Source organism: Lonchura striata, chromosome 13 (assembly GCF_046129695.1).
Source record: "Lonchura striata isolate bLonStr1 chromosome 13, bLonStr1.mat, whole genome shotgun sequence".
Classification (NCBI taxonomy): Eukaryota; Metazoa; Chordata; class Aves; order Passeriformes; family Estrildidae; genus Lonchura; species Lonchura striata.
The window spans coordinates 8,715,643-8,735,476 of NC_134615.1; the positions used below are offsets into that span (position 1 = coordinate 8,715,643).

Sequence of the window (19,834 nt, forward strand, 5' to 3'; positions counted from 1 at the left end):
CTCTTTCAAAGAGAAGGGTTTTTTTGCCTCTAACTTCACTAAGAATACACCTGATTCACCATCAAATTATTTAAACTTTACACAGCCAAAATTTCAGGAGTTTAAGGGATTCATAACATCCCATGGCTCAGATTTTCAACCCCTTGGTCCATATTTAGAGGCTCCTCAGTAACTCACTGATGTTCAGAAATGCTGCATATCCACTACTAGGCTTTTCTATGGTGTGGAAAATCAGACACTTCAGACACTTATTTTGGGGTTAAGGGGTTAAACAAGGTTCCCTTTAAAAGAAAAACTACAGAATGTATATGTTTGTGTATATACACACAAAGTCATTACATGTACATAAACATGATTATCAATTTTAGTCCTTTTAAATTTAAAACATTTCAGTTTTCATTTATAATCCCATGTTCAGCCCCTTTTTTAGAGTGAATTTTCCTTCAACCTCATCTATTGAGATGTATCTTACCTGCTCCTCCTATCTGTTCATGTGGCAAATCTTGAGGTGTCTAAACAAATAATTGATGTATAATAAATAGAAGAAACTCTTGTTTCCAGCCTTCTTCATGTTGTGAGGAGCAAATAAGATTTACTGACTAGTGCTTTCACAGATTTCTTTGCAATATCAGTAAATGAACATTCTCAGGTGCATTTGTTGCACAAGGCAGGGCTGGTATTGCTTTAAATCATTAAAATTCTAGGAAAAGCATAAATAATTGACGTTAAAGAGAAGCACATATGACAAAAAAACCAAAAATTCTCAGTTTTCCAAATGCTGGGGGCAGATCTCCCCCTGGGGTTATACAGTGGATGGCATTTGATTTACACCACCAGTGGAGAGCCCCTTCTGAGTGCATTGAGTTTGTCTTCTCTGCCTGCACTCAGCATCAGTCCACGTGGTTTCATGGATCAGTATTATAAATTCTAGACATAAACAAAGAAAAAACCAGACTGACAGAGAATGTGATCAACAATTTACATCTGTGCACAATTTTTCCCTCTGTTTGTGCCACTGAAATTCATGATCTTTTATCTTTAGCCTTCATTTTGCCTTCCCAGTCCTCTTGGTTGCAAGCAGTGCTGTAAAACTCTTAAAATATTAAGAAAATTACATCTGCTACATCTTGCTTTAAATATGGTGTTCAGTCTTTGTAAGTGTTACTTTGTACATTAAATGAATAGCTTGCCCACCAGGTAAAGGACATTTTGTTGCTTACCATGTCTGTCTCTGCACAACATGTAGTATATGGGCATAAATAACAGTGTGTTATATAAATAATTACATATATGAAGGGCTGTAAAACACCAAAGATATATTCGTACTTTTACTTATGAGAACGTTTTAAAAATGATTGCTTTGTTCACTGCGTGGTTTTTATGTGTTGAATGTGGTGCACGCAGAGAACATTTTCCAAAGTTGGTTTTTTTTTTCCTTTCCTCCAGGTCACACTAGCGTTATAGTTAGCAAATTGATAAGGTTCCACTGTTAAGCTTTATTACTTGTGACATGAGCCTATGACACTTTATAAAAAGAAGTAATCCAGAACAATCTCTAGGTAATTAACACCTAGATAAACAAACATAAATTTCTATATTGCATTTATTTGGACTACCACTCAAATACGCGTGAACCATGCTTTTTTAATTAAAAGATAAATCTATGTGACACTTAGCCTCAAACTTAATTATTCAGCATAGTATAATAAAAAATAGAGCCCATTAAATGTGTCTTGCTCTGTATTTCTGTATTAACAGCAAAACAGTTCACTCTGGGATCATTTAAATTTTCTTCTTCCTCTTTTCCTGTAATTTCCATATTCACCGAGAACCTTTGGTTAAAAAAAATAAATACTACAACAAAAAGCCCCCAAACAATACCCTGAACAACACCAACAGGTGAGGAGCCACGGAACCTCTCACAGCCCCTAGGAACACCCAGCTGGGTGACATTTCTCATACGACACTACACCACAGCTTGATTCTCCCTCCTTCCCCTCCCCGGGCTTCCCGATGGAAACATACTGTGGTGGATCATGCCCAGCAGTGATATCCAGAAATGGAAATCACAATAGTTACGAATAATTTCACTGGGAGCATGCTTACAATACACAAGGTGAGGTTTTTATAATATACTGTTACAATACAGATGTTAAACACAGAGGGGAAATATTCAATTCCCAAATTACAATAGATAGAGGGCTAAAAGTACTTATAAAAGTTTCAACAAGAAATGTTATCTTAAAGCTGGGAGCAGCCTTCTGATGTTAGGTGGGAACACCCAGGACACCCAGGAACACTCAAGATACCCAGGATCTCTGTGAAGGAGGCTGTCCATCTGCTGTGGGAAACAAAACCCCATAGATTCCAGTGAGACAGAGTCTATTTCCTCTTGGAGACCTTCTTCCCACCTGTCTTCACAGGTGATTCAGCCCCACATGTGGTACATGGCCACTGGTGGTCATTTTTAGATTTCCTAGAGGACTGTGTGTACAGTGTAATGCTCCCAGCAGAAATCCAGGACCATAAAGGAGACTGTAAGCATGTCCATGGAGGAGCAATGAGGCGGTCATTGCTCCCTAATCAGGTTTTCATCTTTTCCTTTACTGTCTGCTGAAACCAGAAGGCAGCAAAATCTTTGGGAGACACCCCCCACCACTGTCTCCCTAGAGAGTTATTTTTCCCTGGATCCAGCAATTACCTGAAAGGACAGTGATCCTGTTGTGAGGCAGAGCTCAGCTCTGAGCCTGGAGCTCATCCCTCCTCAAGACACATTTTTATGTGCTGCCATTTTGTGCCTAGGAAGGGTTGTTCCCCCTGAGAGAGGATGTGACACCAAAAAAATTTTCATTAACTTCTTGGATTTTGATTAAAATTTGATGCATTGCAGTGCAGATTTTATTCTCTGTGGATGAAGAGATCTGTAGCATTTGCCCACAGATCAGGGAATTTGGCACCAGCTCCATGACTCCCCTGGCTGCAGAGACTTTCCACAAGTTCACCAGTAACAGCACCTCCTCACTGTGAGTTTCAGCCACTGAAAAATTGAATTTCTATGATTCTGTGCTTTAATTCTTAACCCTTCTGACAATTTTTGTACCTTTTCCTTCTGGAGAATGCAAGCTAGAATATAACTTTATTATTGTGGGTATGATTAGCTTAAATTAATATTAAAATTTCTGGTTTCGAAATATGTTTGCATTCTCAGTATTTTTTGGAGCAAGGCCACATTACTCTCTTCTCCCCATACTTGCTGTAGTTTCTAAGATTGGTTGCATCTTTTTTATTGATGTTAATCATCCTTACTTTTCTAAGTGAAAAATCCTTTAATTTATTTGCTTTCAAATGTGCAGATAAAACTTTAAAGGGGAAGAATAAAGATTCACCCAGGACAATGGGAGCATTCTTGCTCTTGTATATTCTTTGAAGTGTGAGCAGCTTTCTTAACATGCACCATAACAATAAACCTCACAATTTTCTAAAGCCAAATATATGATCTATACAAACAATCTTTTTTAATGTGGAAACATGACTTTATACATCATAGTGTATGATACACACTTCAAACACTTTCAAATCAAAGCTTGATTGACCCCAAGACTTTTTCTATAGTACATAAGTAGTAGTATATAAAACAATTATTACTACATGCTAAAACAGATTTCCACAGTCTTTTAATTAAGCACAATATATATAATATATATCTGTATATACTGTATATAGATTTGTTCAGATTAATAAGTGGACTGAGCACACACACCCAGCATAATACACTCCAGTAACTGCCTAACAACTGTGAATTTACTGGCATTATTTTTTTTTTCTTTTTGAACCCGACAAAGCTGAAGAAAATAATGTTTTAACTGTTCCTAATAAACATAAGCAAGTAGGAAAACTTTTTTTTTCAGAGGTAGAGGTTTTATTGCGTAAAACACTGGATAAAACTGTACTGCTTCAAAGACATTTTTATTCTAACAGCAGAAAGAAAACAGTCATTGCTGAAAAAACAACTTTTAATACTTCTATACCAGAATAAAGTTCTGTCAACTGATGTATTATAATAATAAATAATGACCAAGAATAAACTTTAAATACAAAGTTTTCTAATTGTTACAAGCATAGCAACAAAATCCTCTACTCTATTGATCTCAGATTTCCTCCAAGATAGAAATTTTTCTTTGTGTAGGAATGTAGACAGTATTATGACCAGTATCACAGACTACAGAAGTTACAGAGAAAAAACTTGACATGTTTAGATATGAGAAGCATGATGATATTCAGAAACTGACAATGCATCACTGCTGCTGTCACTTGTTTGTATTACAAGTTACAAATGTTCTGGAAAAAAGGGCTATGTCAGAGGGGAGGGTAGGGACAGTAGCACCCGACCAAATGGAATCAACACACACATCACAAGGAGCGGGAGATGTTTCCAGTGTCACAAACAGAATTATTGCCTGTCGTATCAGAAAATGCTCAGAAGACACAAAAGAATATTGAAAGAGCTCAAAAAGTGCAAGAAATGGAATGTGGGGGGTGGTTTTGTTTTTTTTCTCTCTCTTTTTTTTTCTTTTTTTTTCTTTTTTTTTTTTTTTTTGCTAAGATACCGAAGGCGGCGCAAACACACAAAGCAAGCGACTGACACAGTCACCAAACACAGTAGTGCAGTTAAAATCCTAAAGCTTACTACAGTCAGAAAGGTTCAATAACATTTCAATCCTTTATCTAGGATCATAGAAACAGTTGCATTAAGTTTATCAACTCGATTTAAGTAAGGCAGTGAGAACTATACTAGAAAAACAAGAAAAGCAGCTTGCTCTGTGCCAGATGGGTCCAAGTTACACAGTGACCTCATTTAAACTGAAACTTCAGTTGGATGACATCCTTTCCGACAGCATATGCAAACCGTATTCCTTATTAGCCTGAGATTTTTTTTCCAGTCTCAGGGTAGCGCTAAGAATTTTATTTACATTGATTGCAGTTTAGTATTTTTTGTAAACTGCTTTAGGCAGAGCTGAAGTTTTAAGGCCCTGGGGTTTTACTCTGTGCTCCCAGCCTGCAAAGAAATATTGACTTTTTTTTACTTTTTCTTTTTTTTTTTTTTTATAAGTCTGGATGATTTTGCTTTAGAAGAAGTTTAATACTTCTCTACCATCACGATAAACAGCACCAATTTTGCTCTTATCAAAGGAAGTACATTAGAAGGATAAAATTTTATGCCATTCAGAGGATTTCAGAATAAACCTTTAGTTATTTTTCTTACTTTTTTTATGTGGCTTGTTATAGTCTCTCAAAAGCTTCCTATGTGGCAAAGACCTTGCTAAATTTGGAGCATCCAATCAGTAAAAAAGCTAAAGTCTGCAAAAATATAGAACACATTTGTTTTACAAAACCAAAGAAATATCATCTAAAACACTTTTTTTTTCATTAGAGACAAAGAGCAGAAAGCTTGGATTCATATTTTAGGTCAAGCTACTTTATAAGGGCTTGCTCCAGAAGAAACTTCTGCACTGTGTCTGTAACACTTACAAAATCTAATACATGAAAATTAACCATGACCAGGGAATCCTTCATTCCTTCATTCAAGTGTAAGGAAAAAAAAAAAATAAAAAAAGGAATTGAAAGGAAGTTTGGAAAAAACCCAATAAGACAAGTAAAGAACAGAAGAAAAAAATTACCAACCTCCTATGAAATAAAATTCTGTTTCTCACCAGTACCTTCTATAGATAAGGCTGACTAGTTTCACTAAACAATATTTCTATATATTGTACTTCTACATTTATAGCAACTTCTTCAACAAGAAAAAAAAAGAATAAAAGCATTTCCCTCAATACTGCAAGATGATTACAAAAAATGGAATTACATTTCAAATCTGCAATCACAAATTGGGCTGCAGATTTTTTTTTCCTAACCATTGATTCATTTGGCTGTATATTAAAAAAAAAAAAAAAAGAAAATGTAATATCACAATACTTTTCAAAATAGGTCAGTACTGACCCCAGCTTATGGGCCGTCTAAGGTTTCTCCTACACTGCAGTTGCAACACCACTTGAATTGATTTTCTCTGCAATGACAGCTCCAGTCAGACTGGCACCATGGCAGTCTACCAAGACATCTCATTACTATGCTAGGCAAATGACAGCAGCTGGTGTCATATTATAAAGGTGTTTTCAACAATGAAAACACAGCCCCTCAATCTTCAAGGCAACACTAAATCGTTTAGAGGGTATCATTTTTCTGTTAAGAGCATTATTTTTGGACAAAGACCACTTTTAAGTTTGAAATTGCCCTGCTTTTTTAATAACTAATGACCTCCTAATATTTTTAAATCACTTTATTATCCCACCTACATTGTTTGGAAGTACTAGTTGCCAGGTAACTGTTTAGCAGCCATTTTCAAGGGCTGGAAATTTATTTTGCATGTGTAATATATATATTTACACACACACACACACACACGTATGGAATGTGTGTATTTTGTGTATGTGTGTGCATGTAGATATATATTCAATGTGGGTATGACTGGATATCTCTGTGTCTGTAAATAAATATCTATATGTATATGTGTGGGTACATGTACATATACATATATTTGAATGTTTTCAGCATTCTGGACCCTTCTGGGAACTGGCATGCCATCCCTTTCCTCGGAAGGGGTTTATTAAGCCAGCCCTCACCAACCACGTGTCCAAAGCCGGGGTAAAAGGCTACAGCAGAGCAGGGCTGGACCTGCTGGGCATCACTCCTGGGCCTTGGTGCCCTCCTCGGCCAGCTCTGCCGAGCTCCCTGCCCTGGCAGCCGCCGGCTCCTCCAAATTCCCGGCGGCTTCGGAGTCCACTCTGGAGCGCTTGAACCTGCGGTCGGGGTACTGGCTGTTGTCGAAAGGCATGCGATGGACACAGAGCACGTGGGTCTTCAGGTTTCCCTTCTGAGAGGCACTGTAGGGGCAGTATCTGCACTGGAAAGGCCGGTGACCTGTGTGACAGATGACAGCCCGGTTAGTTTTTGCTTTAGCCCACGGACATTGCACAGCCTGGACAAACGGGACACTCCGGTGCCCCTCTCTCAGAGGCCACCGAGCGATGCCCCCTCACTCAGTGGCCTCTGAGAGAACAAGAAATCTGTGCCCTTCCTCAATAAACTGCATTTTGAAACATGCCTGCTTAGGATTTCCAGAGCAGTGGAGCTAATCCATCTCCCTCCTCAGCCCCAGCTGTAAATCCTTCAGCCCACGATCCAAACCACGCTCTTGTAAATACAGCATGTACGAAACTGTCTTCTTTTACATTTGTTAATTATCTTTTTTATTGAAGTGCAATTCAAGGATGACAATGTGCAGACCCTTAGTCTAATAAACACACTTTGTCTTTGGGTGGGTTTCTGGGTAAAGAATTGTATGTTTTATTTCAATTGCACAGATTACTTTTTAATGGAAAGAAATAATGGATTGAGATAGCCAAGGCCTCAAACCTGCAAACATTTACTCCAGTGAGATTACTCCTGTGAGTAAAGATATGGAAGCATGTAAGTGTTTGCTGGACCAGGGCCCAAGGTTATCATCAGCTTTAAAATGAAATGTCCAAGCCAGATTAGAAAAGGAATGTTAATGCACAAAATCTGATAGATGCACTTCTTGTGGATAAAACAGCAATCGACCATGTAACAAAGGCATGAATGAAAGCTATCACTTCTCAGTAGGGCTTATCAATATCCTTTCCTATATTTTTCAGATTTTTGTGACTTCAAATCTCCATGCTGTATCTGGTTTTGGAGGTTATGTTTCAACAATCACATTTCAACCTATGCTGGGAAGTTGTTGATGTGTTTTACTGGAACTTTATGAGCTTTGTCTCTCAAATTAACTTAAACCAGGACCATCTGAGGTCAAATGCGCTTAGCTTGCTTTAATTTGCTCAAATAAATGAATAAATAAATGTGCCAGACCATCTACATAAAGCCAGGATAAGTGAAAAGCAATACCCTATCTCCACATTTGAAGAGCACATTTTCCCTTGCTGCTGTGGTACTACTTAGCAGGCATAAAAGAGATGCTGGGGCAGCAGAGGAGGAGAATTATGCTTCCTGCAATGGGGAAGGGGCTGGACCTTCTCCCCTTGGTTTTAGGTGGAAATTTACCAGCTAAACAATTAGACACCTGTTGTGAACTGGTCTGCTGCTATACCTGTACTGGAGTGGAAATGCTGCCATGGTCCTCCCAGAAGGGACGGGAGCCTGGGCAGCTGCTGGCACAAGAGCATGAGCATCTCTGTAGCAGAGTGAATTCACTTGAACCAGCATTAGTCCCCTGGGCTGCTCAAACAATTTGCCATTTTTACTGTAATATGAACACCACCACCTGAAGGCTGAGTCCCCCAAACCATGCTGCTTGCTACCCAGGGGAAGGACACTTGGTGTCCTGAGCCCTTGCCCCAGGAATTATTGTTTCCTTCCTCAAGGATGGAAAGCTCCCCTTCACCCTTTGTTTTCATAGGCTGAAGACTGCTGGCAGGGTGACCACACCCCGAAGCCTCCAACATGCATGTTTATTCCTCCAGCACAGGAGGGACATGGAGCTGTTGGAGAGAGTCCTGAGGAGGCACCAAGAGGATCTGAGGGATGGAGAACCTTTCCTGTGAGGAAAGCATGAGAGAATTGGGATGGTTCAGCCTGGAGAAAGAAGGCTCAAGGGTCACCTAATTGTGGCCTTTCAGTACCTAACAGGCTGATAAGAAAGATGGACAGGGACTATTTACAAGGGCCTAGAGTGACAGGACACTGGGGAATAGCTTCAAACTGACAGTTTAGGTTGGATATTAGGAAAAAATGCTTCCCTATGAGGGTTTTGAGGCCCTAGCACAGGTTTCCCAGAGAAGCTGTGGCTGCATCATCCCTCCAAGTGTTCCAGACCAGGTTGGACAAGGCTTGGAATAACCTGGGATAGTGGAAGGTGTCCCTGCCCACAGCAGGAGGGTTGGAACAAGATGATTTTTAGTGTCCCTTCCCACCCAAGCCACTGCATGATGCTATGATCTCACCAACCAGCTCTTAATGCTTTACCCACAAGCAACTCTTAATAAACAGCCATCCTAATTCTTTCCTGCAAAGAATAAATTCTAAGCAAGGAATGCAGAAAGCATGGCTGGAGCTAACCACCTCACATGCACCAGACTAAAAGCAAACTCTTTTTGCCCACTACTGAACCCAGTTCAAACCCGTGTTCAAAATTCCATGCAGAGAATGTCATTTATTAATTCAAGGCACTTTAATAAATCAGACAATATAAAGTGCACCTACAAGGATTCAGTTCTGCATTGCTTCTCCCACGACTTACTTTTTCAGGCCATCAAAATTTCACATCACTGCCTTGTGAAAAGTAAGTACACAATAAGTTAATTTGTATTGTCACTATGCAGTACAACTGTGGTAAAGAGCACATTCATTTTTAATCCGATATGAATAATATATAAATATGTATACAGAGTGAGGGTCATAGGAAAGCAAGCGGTACATTGTTTACAGCAGAAGTAGTACAAAAAGTAGAGATTATTCTTGCCTGCAAAGATAACAATATCTGCAATTTGCTTGTAACTAAGGGGTGAAGGAAAATTCCCATTTCTTTTAGGTATCCCCATTCATTAATTTTAGCTCCAAAACTTGTTGTGGGCAGCAGGCTCTTAAAATAACCCTTCCCAGATAAGTTGGCAATAAATTTATAATGCTTTATCTAGCAGTGGTTGGTAGGTCCTTTCTTAGCAAGCTATAGTTCATGTGTATTTTACCCACTATATATATCTCCCAATAAAATTATATGAAAGCCCTTCAGAAAAAAAAAAAAAGAAAATAAGAAAGGAATCTTCTTGATAGTTCAGGAGATTATGTGATATGCATTGCAATTATAGTAAAAAGAATTAATATGAAAGTGACTGGACTAGGGGGGCAAACTATTGTGTGCATCTTTCTCTGATCAAAAATCAGAATAGAGGACAATATATTGTTTGCAGCTGAAATAATTCTGTTGTGGAGCTATGTTCTATGAGGGCTGTGACTGAGCATGTGGAGAGACTTAGCAATCCTCTGGATGGAAGCTGACAGTCTAAGGAAGTGGAAGAGCAGAAAATAATAAGCAAAATTAGCTAAAATGACAACAGTGATGGCTGGACTCAAAGAACACTTTTAGCATGTATGGATTTCCCCGTGAGGGGTGATCACTTCCAGCACCTGCTGGAGCCTCTCCTCTAAAATTGATCTAAACCTCCCAGATCAGACCCAGGAGGGGTGGCAGTGCTGAGGTGACCCAGGCTCATCATCTTCTCTACTTTTGACTGAATTTTAGGGAGCACAAGGAGCATGGAAAAAAGGTACCTTCTGGCCAGGATGGAGAAGTTTCCTGCAGGCCCATATTAAGAAAAATCCCTCAGTGTTTGAAACTAGTCCACCTTTTAAAAAATATATGCTGCTTCATTAATTTAGGCTTTGAGGGGAAAAAAAAAAGTAAAGTTTGTTTTCTTTTCTTTCAAGTTTGTGATGTGATATGTTGCTTTGTGACACTTCATGTCAAGCTGCATCAGTCACATCGCGTTAGGTTTCATAACATGGCATGACTGATGCAGCCCAACACGGTGCATCAGCTGAACAGTCAGAAACTGTAGGTTTTGAGAAAGACATGGATCTCAGTCTGGGGTTTAGGGCCACTTAAATGAAAGTTTACCTCAAGTAAGGGCCTTGGATTTAAACAAAGCCATTGCACAAGAGCTGTTAAAGATTCAAGTACATGCCAAACCGTATTTTGCTTTGTCTAATCTTTAAAACTCAAAATGTATTATTGGAACACATAAAAAGTCAATGTCAATGAAGTGGCGCTGGGTTACTTACTGTAATCCAAACACTGCTAATAGTTACTAATTTATTAACTTTGATATGGATCCATTATTTAAGATTAGCACAAAGGAATACACAAACGAGAGAGAGAAAGAGTGATGAATACTAAAGTCTTTTTCATTAAAAAAATCATTTACATGGTCAAGCCGCATTAATTCTCCACTTCTAAAAATATTTGATCGGCATCCAAATTCTATAAAATTTCCACAAAGAAACATCTTATTTTTGTGGTATTACAGGCACATATGTAGGGGTTTGCTCTAAAACGTAAAAATGGGCATTGAACTAGTCACATGAATAAGATCAGGAATTTATTCCAGATTGTTAAAAGTGTACTAATCACAGCAAAATCATGGCTTTCTCCCAAAGCAGCAAGAAAATGGTAATTTGAAAGAAAAATGCCAATAATACATCACACACAAGCCGTCTGTTGTCCCCACTACACCACTTTGTATTATATTGCATATGTGTACATACATACACAGATACACGCATACAGACACACACACACACACGATTTAATGCATAAATTTAGGGGAAAGACAGAAGAGCAATAACATGATGAACAGAAAACAAATGCTGTGCAATGTACTATAAATTATAATTAAGCTCTGAATAAAATGTGTTTCTTAGATATGACATTTGTTCCCTTAAAATGCAAAAATGGCCATGATTATCTGACAGAATGTTTTTCCTTAGATGGCCAATGGCTATAGCACTTACTGAGATGCAATACGGCAAACTCATTTCAGATTTCTTTGCCTGGTTTAAGAAAATCCTTTTGCTGAAAATCAAAAATAACAGCAATTACCTCTTTAAAACAAATTATTCCCTCGCAAAGAGATATTGGAAAAAGCCTCAAAGGCTTGAATTTCTCGGAAACAAATCTCTTTAGCTGGGATGTTGGACACTGAAGATCCGGAATCGACTTGCTGGGCCACTGTAGCAATGCCACACGGGCAGGGCAGCTCCAGCCAGCCCCGGGCACTGGAGCAGGACCTGGAACAGGGCACTGGAACAGGCTGCAGTGGCTCAGGATGGATGGGCACTGCCTGCTGCACCAGGATGCTTGGTCCCACAACGGTGCTGGTGGAATGGTCCATGTAATCACACATCTGCTGCCCAGCAAAGCCTGCACTCACACCTTCAGTAAGCCCGCACCTCCCCAGGTGCTTCCCAGAGCTGCTTTGAGTCCTTTTTCCCCCGCACAAGGTTGTATTTGAGGAACAATCATCTCTAAGCACATAAAGTCCGTGCTGCTTCAGAAGTAGCAGCAGGCAACGATGGCCAGGTGCTTTCTGTGCTTGAAGAGAGGCTTTTTGAGCATCTCCAGTTCTCTGGCAGTGACTGCTGGGCTGAGCTCCTGTCTCTCTCAGACCACAGCCTCCAGGTCCCAGGCATCTTGGTGAACACTGCCATTTGAAAGTATATTAGAGCATAATAACAGGCATTTGCAAAGGGAAAACTATTTTCATTTAAATCTTGGCTAGTGCAATTTCCTTTTTTTAACGTATAAATTTTCATAAATACATTTCCTATCCACAGCAAACATCCCAAGTACTGCATGCATTACCCAGGAGAGCAGAATGGCTCTAAAGCAGCCATTCGGATCTGGAGCATAACAGTATGGATGGGAAAATGCTGAATAAATATATTTGTCCAATAGACAATAATGGCTCTGATTGAGCCATTCCACTTTATTGGTCTCAAAATATTCATTTTATGAAACTCCCCAAATACCAGACAGATTAAAATACACCCAATCAGGCTGGTATCTGTAATAGAAGTTTTTATAAAACAATTGAAAAGTATATGTTTATTTACACAGAGGTCCAAGACCAACCAAGATGATCTTCTGGGAAAATTTCAATATTCTGTGAAGTTTATATGTCACTTGGATTACAAAAAAAAAACCCCAAAATTAAATTTTAAAAACTCTATTTCATGTTGACCAAGAAAAGTCATAAAACCAAAAAGCCTTATCTGAGGCATTTTTGGTGATTTTCTCTGGAACAACTTTTTTTTTTTTTTAATGCAGAGATATCTGGATTTTAGGAAGGCCAGGGGACATTTCCAGCTGCGAAGACTAAGGCTTTGGGATACATGTTTCCATTGAGACTCCTAAAACGAGGGCAACCCCCTGGTCACCCTCCATTCAGCTGAATTCCTTCATTTCCAGGCTCAGTCCTGCAGAAGTCATCAGATTAATTGCTCATGGCACCAGTCTCATTACTATTACACTATTACTGAGCCCTTTGGAGCAGCTCAGGTGAGAACACACACACTGCCACCTGGAAGAGCCTCTCTCTTGCTGTGAGGTACTGGAAAGATCTTAATTAGGGGAGGATAACTTTGGGGTGAAGACTCAATACATGACAAAACACAGCTACCAGCCTAATTCTAAATAAATGCAAGGATGTCCAGAAAAAAGAAAAATGTGTCGAGGTCAGCACCACGCCAAAGCCACCCGTGACACTGCGGTCCTGGTGTCCTGCAGAAAGGGACACTCTGTGTATGGGCACCTGCAACACCAGGGTGGCAAATCACTGAACTATCACCGGTTGCAGAAGAGCTGGAAATTAAAAAATATAATCTGTAACTAATTTTATCAAAAACTTTTACTTGAACAAAAAAAGTTCATTCATTGGATTGAATTAAACTCTCAGATACCTACATGGCTTTTCTGAAATGTAACCAAAGGTGAAGTTTATTCTTAACTTAGTGCCTTACGCAGTGCTTGGTGGCTCCAAATTAGTATTTCAGCTTGGTGATAAGTGCACTAAAATATTTAATGATGACACAGAAAAGCAAAAGTTGGTGCTACACTTTGCCTTTAACACATATTATTAAAATATTATGTTAATTTCACACATTTCCCCTAAAATAAAAACTGTTCTTATAGTAATTATTCAATTCCTGTCTCAAAAGGCTACAGTCACTAATTATCACACACTGAAGTTTCCTTTAAAAGCAAAAGAAAAAAAAAAAACACCAACAAATCAGCCCTGCTGTGTAAAACAGCCAAGTGCAGGTCGGTCTGACACAGAGGTTAACAGTCACCTGGGCACTCCTGATAAATTCTCCTGTTGTCCTTCATCAATATGGTTTTACCTTACTGAATGAATCACTCACTAAACTATGGAAAATATCACTAATTTAGCATTTTTACTTTTGGTATGTGGAACATGAGAATTATAATTATTTGGAGGTAGAGTGAGGAACTTGTTAGCCATCTGTAGTGCACTAAATACAAGGGAATTAGGAAATGGCCAGTGAAATCACTGATGGTGTAACAGAGACTTGTAAGTTCTAGGAAAACAAACATTTCCCAACTCTTGCAGTGTTGGTAAAACAACAGAATTACTCAGTTCCAGCCACTCAGCACTGAATTTGTTTCTTTTTCAGAAGTTATTCACACGGGAACTTTTGATTTAGAAGGGAAATGGATCTCCTCTTGGAAGAAAGGAATAGCCTCAGCAGAATAGCTGAAAAGGTCTTCCTAAAAAAAATATTAAACTTTATGGGAACCCTGTAAAGCTGAAATTCTGAGATTAAGGCAGAAGACTGTGCTTTCTCAGGATCTGTGTGTCGCAGGCCACGGCTGGTGGGTGCACACATGGTGCCCTGTGCACAATGGCATCAGTTCAGGTTCTGACATGACAAACATGAGTTACGAGCCCAGAGCCTCAGCGGGCTCCAAACGAGGTTAGTGGGAATGCTGTCATTGATTGAGCTTGAAATGCCAGATTATCATTGTCCCATGCTTTGGGAAATTTAATTACATTTAATTTTACATATTTATTTACTTTGCATTATACACATAAGTAGAGGACAGAGTTCTTATCAAGGGCACTAGATACCTGTTGTAAAGAGCAGGCAAACTCTGACTAAAGTCATAATGGCAATGGCTACAGGAATCATAATCCTAAACTCACAACAGCTTCTCGTTTTGGCCAAGGTTTCATTTCCAGGCATTTCCTCCTGTCTGGTACCAACCCCTGTTCTCCCAAACCCTGATGTGTCCCTTCATCTCTGCAGCCTGGGCCCCTCCACAGGAGGGGAGAGGTACCCGAGCCCAGAGAGTGAGCAGGGTACAATGCTCACAGCCTTCCCTTTCTCTTGTGCTTTGGGGAGACTGCAACTAAGGAAACTCATTTTGAAGGTAAGTGGCAGACTTTTCTTTAATATTAACTAACCCCAAGTTCTTCTGATCATCAAAATTACATGCTCAGAGTCCCACCTTTGCCTTTACTTACATATTTCAATTAATTGCTATGTCTATTCACTCCTTTACTTGTTTTAATCACTTCAATAACATTATATTCCCATTCTAACCCCCTTGAGCAAAATATCTCAGTTTTCCTACTAGGTCACTCACAAGTTTTCTCGCTAATGTTCTGTCATATTTTTTAATTGTCTCAGTAAATATTTATTATTTCAGGGAGCATTTACCACTTCTTGAATGAAGCTGTATTTGAATTTAATGGAGCTATGATTTCCCAGAATAAATGCTATACTGGTGGCACTGGGATTTTAGTAAAGAGAACATTCAATTCAGAAGCTAATAGGAAAGACCTTGTTAGTGATTTTGCTATCAAATATCCTTTATTCTGCCTAGCAATTCATAAATGCAATAGAATTTTCTCTTTCACTCTGGGAAACTGTCTTGAGGTTATTTATTATATTTGGCAGAATGGGATTTTAAAAATTTTATACTCAGCTTTCTAAATCTTTCCTGCCAACATTTGGATGTGTCACATCCTCAGCTGGTGTCAAACTGGACAGTCACACAGCCTGAGCCATGCAAAGACCTGCCCCCTCTGTGCAAGCCCTGTAAGGATACCCAGCCTCCCCACCAGTTCCACAGTCCATAAATCACCTGGGCAGGAAGGGATGGAATTATCCACGTGCTATAACGTTTGCTGAAGTGAGACCCTAAGCCAGAATATCTGTTTTTTGCATGTATGATGTCACTTAGACTAACCATGTTCTCCTCTCATTTTTGTTGTTGCTTTTTCAAATAACTGGGGTAATTTAGAATGTATTTTGTCACATTATCACTTGTCATGTACCTCACGATTCTCTAACTCCAGATTCGTGTTAGCAGAGAGACTAAAGAACAACAAAACACATTAAGTAAATAAATATCTAGCTCACTAATAGCTAATATTTCAAATTATCCAGGAGTAGCTCACAACCCCACTAATCATTCTGCTAAAACATCACTATTATCTGTTTATGGGATTTGGTGAGTGGAGTTCTCAGAACCACTCATTATTGGCAATGCTTCTGCATTATATGCCATCACAGCACAGAATTACCATGAGCACAGCCTGAGTGGGAACTCACAGCAACCCACCTTTTACCACGCACATTTCTGATGGAGGTGTACATATAGCTAATGTTTCCATAAAAAAATAAACCAACATATTCTTATTATATCCCATTCAACAAACCAGGAGATCAAACAGTAAAAATTAAAGGGCTGCAAAGAGTAAATTGAGCATTAACTTTGCAGGACCTCTCCCTCTGGAAAGTGCTGTTGGTGTTGTCACAGAAAAAAAGTGTCTTTTTTATCAAGTCACAAAGGAAATGCTTTCTCCCCTTCTCCTTTTCTTTTCTATAAAAGGCTCTCTAAAATGAAAGGTGTCAGACTTTGCTTTTTCTTCTTGGCATGATCCAGAATGTATGGCTGAGGAATGACAGATGTCTGCAACCAGCTGCAATGAAGCATGCTAAAGTTTCAGTCTAATCCACTTATTTCACTGCAGTCACGTAAACCAAAACAAATGGGCAGTGCCTTACATTATAAAAACACAGCAGCATTACTTTGTTGCATAATGTAGCTGATACGCCATCTTTTTATCATTTTTCCTACTGCAGAAAGAATTCACCTCTTTATTAGAAACAGCCCCTGAAAGTTCTCCCATTCTGCTTGCCTCTATTTTTTTCTTTTAGTGTCACAGCAGTCCTGCGATGCTCCATGCATTACTCAATATGTGGCTATTATAAAAACACCGTCATTTTTTCCAGGGAAAACTGCTTTTGTTTTTAAAAACGTGATCCAATTCAGAAGCCACCGGGCCTTATGCTGCTCTCTCATCCTTGCTGCCAGCCCGTGGCTTGAACAGATCTGTGCTGCTGAGTAAGGATAGGATCCGCCATCACATCAGTGCATGTTTCATCTGCACAAAAGCCAAATAACAAGTGCACCAAGCACTTACCTTAACGGGTAAAAAAAACCCCATGTCTCTGTTTTCCACTGATCAGACTGGAAATGTCATCAGAGGCACAACTAATAGCCTTAATCTACCCAACTAACCTCATTCAAAACCCTCCCATTTTAATGAGGAGGGAGACCCCCTGGCAGTGCGTTTCCCAAAGCCCTGAACACCCCCCTGTGTTTTGTTATGCCAGAGGGAGTATAGCCTAAGTGAACATGGCATCGCTTCCTGGGAAGGGAGACCCTGCCTCACTCCAACATGTAGTGCAGCAACCTTTTGAACCCTCCCCTCTTTAATCCTTGTATGGAAAGGGAAAGGATGAGGAGTCATGTGGCTCCCTCCCCGCCAGCAGTTCCAACAGCTGGGAAGCACTCTTTCAGCGCGATTCATAAAAAAAGATGTGTTGGATTTCGCCGATGGCAGAATGGTGTACGATTTCTGGCCCTTCAGGCTAAAACAATAAATGCAAAGAGGAAAATTTGAGATTTCCCCCCTTAAACTTCCCACAACAACCTCAGCAAAACCACATGACTTGTCTTGTACAATCTCCCTGGTGTTTTCAGTGCTACTTTGGCAGGAAATCAGAATTACTGTTATATAAATTCCATCTGATGCCAGAGCTACCATCTGTGAGTAAAACTGCTTCACCTACGTCTGCCGGCAAAGCCACTCTCCCAGAGACAAGGGAGAAGGGGAAAAAAAATTTGATTAATTTGCAGAATGCTTGTGATTTGCTCATATATTATTATAACTGCTCATCAGCACATGACAAATTCCCAGCACTCCGCACAGGAACCCGTTCAGTTTCAGCAGTTTTTTGCGTCGGCACCTGACAGACTGCAGAGCCACTAATGACTTTCAGATGCTTACAAACAGTAATTCTATCTTCAGAATAAAAAGAAAAATCCGTAGGAAGAAAAGAGTAGAGTTAGTCTATTCCATTTCCTTCCTGTATATCAACATGATTTAACTCTTTGGGGCAGCAGCGGTTCCAGGATCACAACACGGCTGCTCCTTGCCTGTAAAAGACAAAGACTGCCAATCTCAGGGGAAAGGTGGAAGCAAAACCCTGTCTCCGAAGGCTTTCGCTACACCAGCTCCGCAGAGAGCCAGCTACAAAGCAGGTAGCCTAGCAAAAGGCACACCTACCCTGCAGTACAGGGAGAAAATACATGCTCTCCCTGGCGCTCCCAAATTCTGTGTCTATTTCCCTATTTTAATACTTCTGATAACCTTTTACATTTTCAGGGAACACATCTGCTTCCTAACTGCAGCTGAAATGTTTTTTTCTCCCTTTAAAAGTATGATTATGCTTTCTGAAGCACTGTCTGTGTGCTTGATTGCCTGTTTTAGATTAGAGATTTTAGCAAGGAAACAAAGACTTCAGAGTGCACATCAGTCCTGCATATGAGAAACCACAGAAGGAATAAGCAATAAAATGTGATGCACCATCTGTCCACAAACAATAACCTGGATGTTCTGAAGGCTTACAAATTATTTAGCACACAACCTCACCAAATTATAGGACCCTTAAATAGAGCAATAGACTGGGAATGAGAACCTCTTTGATGTCCTTTTGTATTTTTTTTTTCCCAACTCAGCCCTCGATTGATTGCTATCTATTGAGGTATTTCTCAAAGACTATTGGAGCAAGTTGATATTTATTAAGTAGCTCTCTGTAGAATATTTTGCCACAGATTTGAACAGTGGGGTATACACTGCCTCCCTGGCCCTAGCCTGCTGCAAACAGATTGTTAATCAAAAGACAGTCTAAAAGAATAGTCAGTTGGGAAATTCATTCCTAAGGGCAAAATGCTGCCCTCGGTACCCATGTGCAACTCCTGCTGCCTTCCATGGGAGCTCACAGGAACGCTCAGGCATGAATTTGACTTTATTAAGTACCAGAAGCTTTCTGACTGGTACTCTTGTAGGACAATTCTCTAACAAAGAATGCAATTTTAATTTTTGTTTTGTTTTTTTTTTATTCCCCCCAAAATAAGTCCTGCTGCAATTAAAAAGAAAGTGACATTTTTCCTAGCTGTCATGAAGCACAGTGATCTTGCATGCAAAACGCATTAGCAACTGAGCACACTCCAGGTACTGTAAACTAGAGTATGTCAAAGCCACTGGATCCCTAGGCAAACCTGGCATTCCCCAGCAATATGCTCACATACCAAAATAAAGATATTCAGAGACCTGTGTTTGGGATAGAGGATTTTTCCTCACCATATTTAAATGTGAAATCATGTTTAAAAAAATCAGCCAAACAAACACTAAAAATACTCCTTTTTTAATAAGCAGTGAATTGCAAAATTTTTGGATCTACTGTTTCATTCAACCTCTTCTCTGCATTATAATTTCCTGAGGTTTTAGTGAACATTAGAATTTGTTTTTTCCAATTGAAGCATGCTTCTGAACCCACACTCCAAAATAAATCAGCTTCCCTTAAAGCCACCCACTTAATTTTTAAAAGGAAGAGCCTGCCCAAAATATTTCTTTTGCTTTGGTTTCCATAGAATTTTTTCTGCAAATTTTCTTAACACAACATCTCCCACACTGGCTCTGAGCTAACAAACATCCGGACCCACCTACCAAAGGTCTTCTCAGTGTGGTCTTTACTCTTTTGCCTAGATGGCAGATCAAAATTCAAATAAAAATAGATATTAGTAGTCAGAGGATTTTTTTTTTTTATTGTATTCTTTTTGACAAACAGGTCAGGAGGGAGGTAACTG

The 19,834-nt window shown here is 39.4% G+C and overlaps 1 protein-coding gene across 17 annotated transcripts in view; it reads right to left on the bottom strand.

Annotated features, from left to right (window-relative positions):
• Positions 1-3,491: 3,491 nt before the first annotated feature.
• Positions 3,492-19,834, bottom strand: part of ZNF536 (zinc finger protein 536) — a 361,158-nt gene continuing 344,815 nt past the window's right edge. For all 17 annotated transcript variants that reach the window (XM_021540651.3, XM_021540669.3, XM_021540605.3 and 14 more), the window contains one exon: positions 3,492-6,975. In XM_021540651.3, coding sequence (XP_021396326.2) covers positions 6,740-6,975 — 236 coding nt within the window. In that variant the 3' untranslated portion in view covers positions 3,492-6,739. The remainder of the gene's footprint in view (positions 6,976-19,834) is intronic.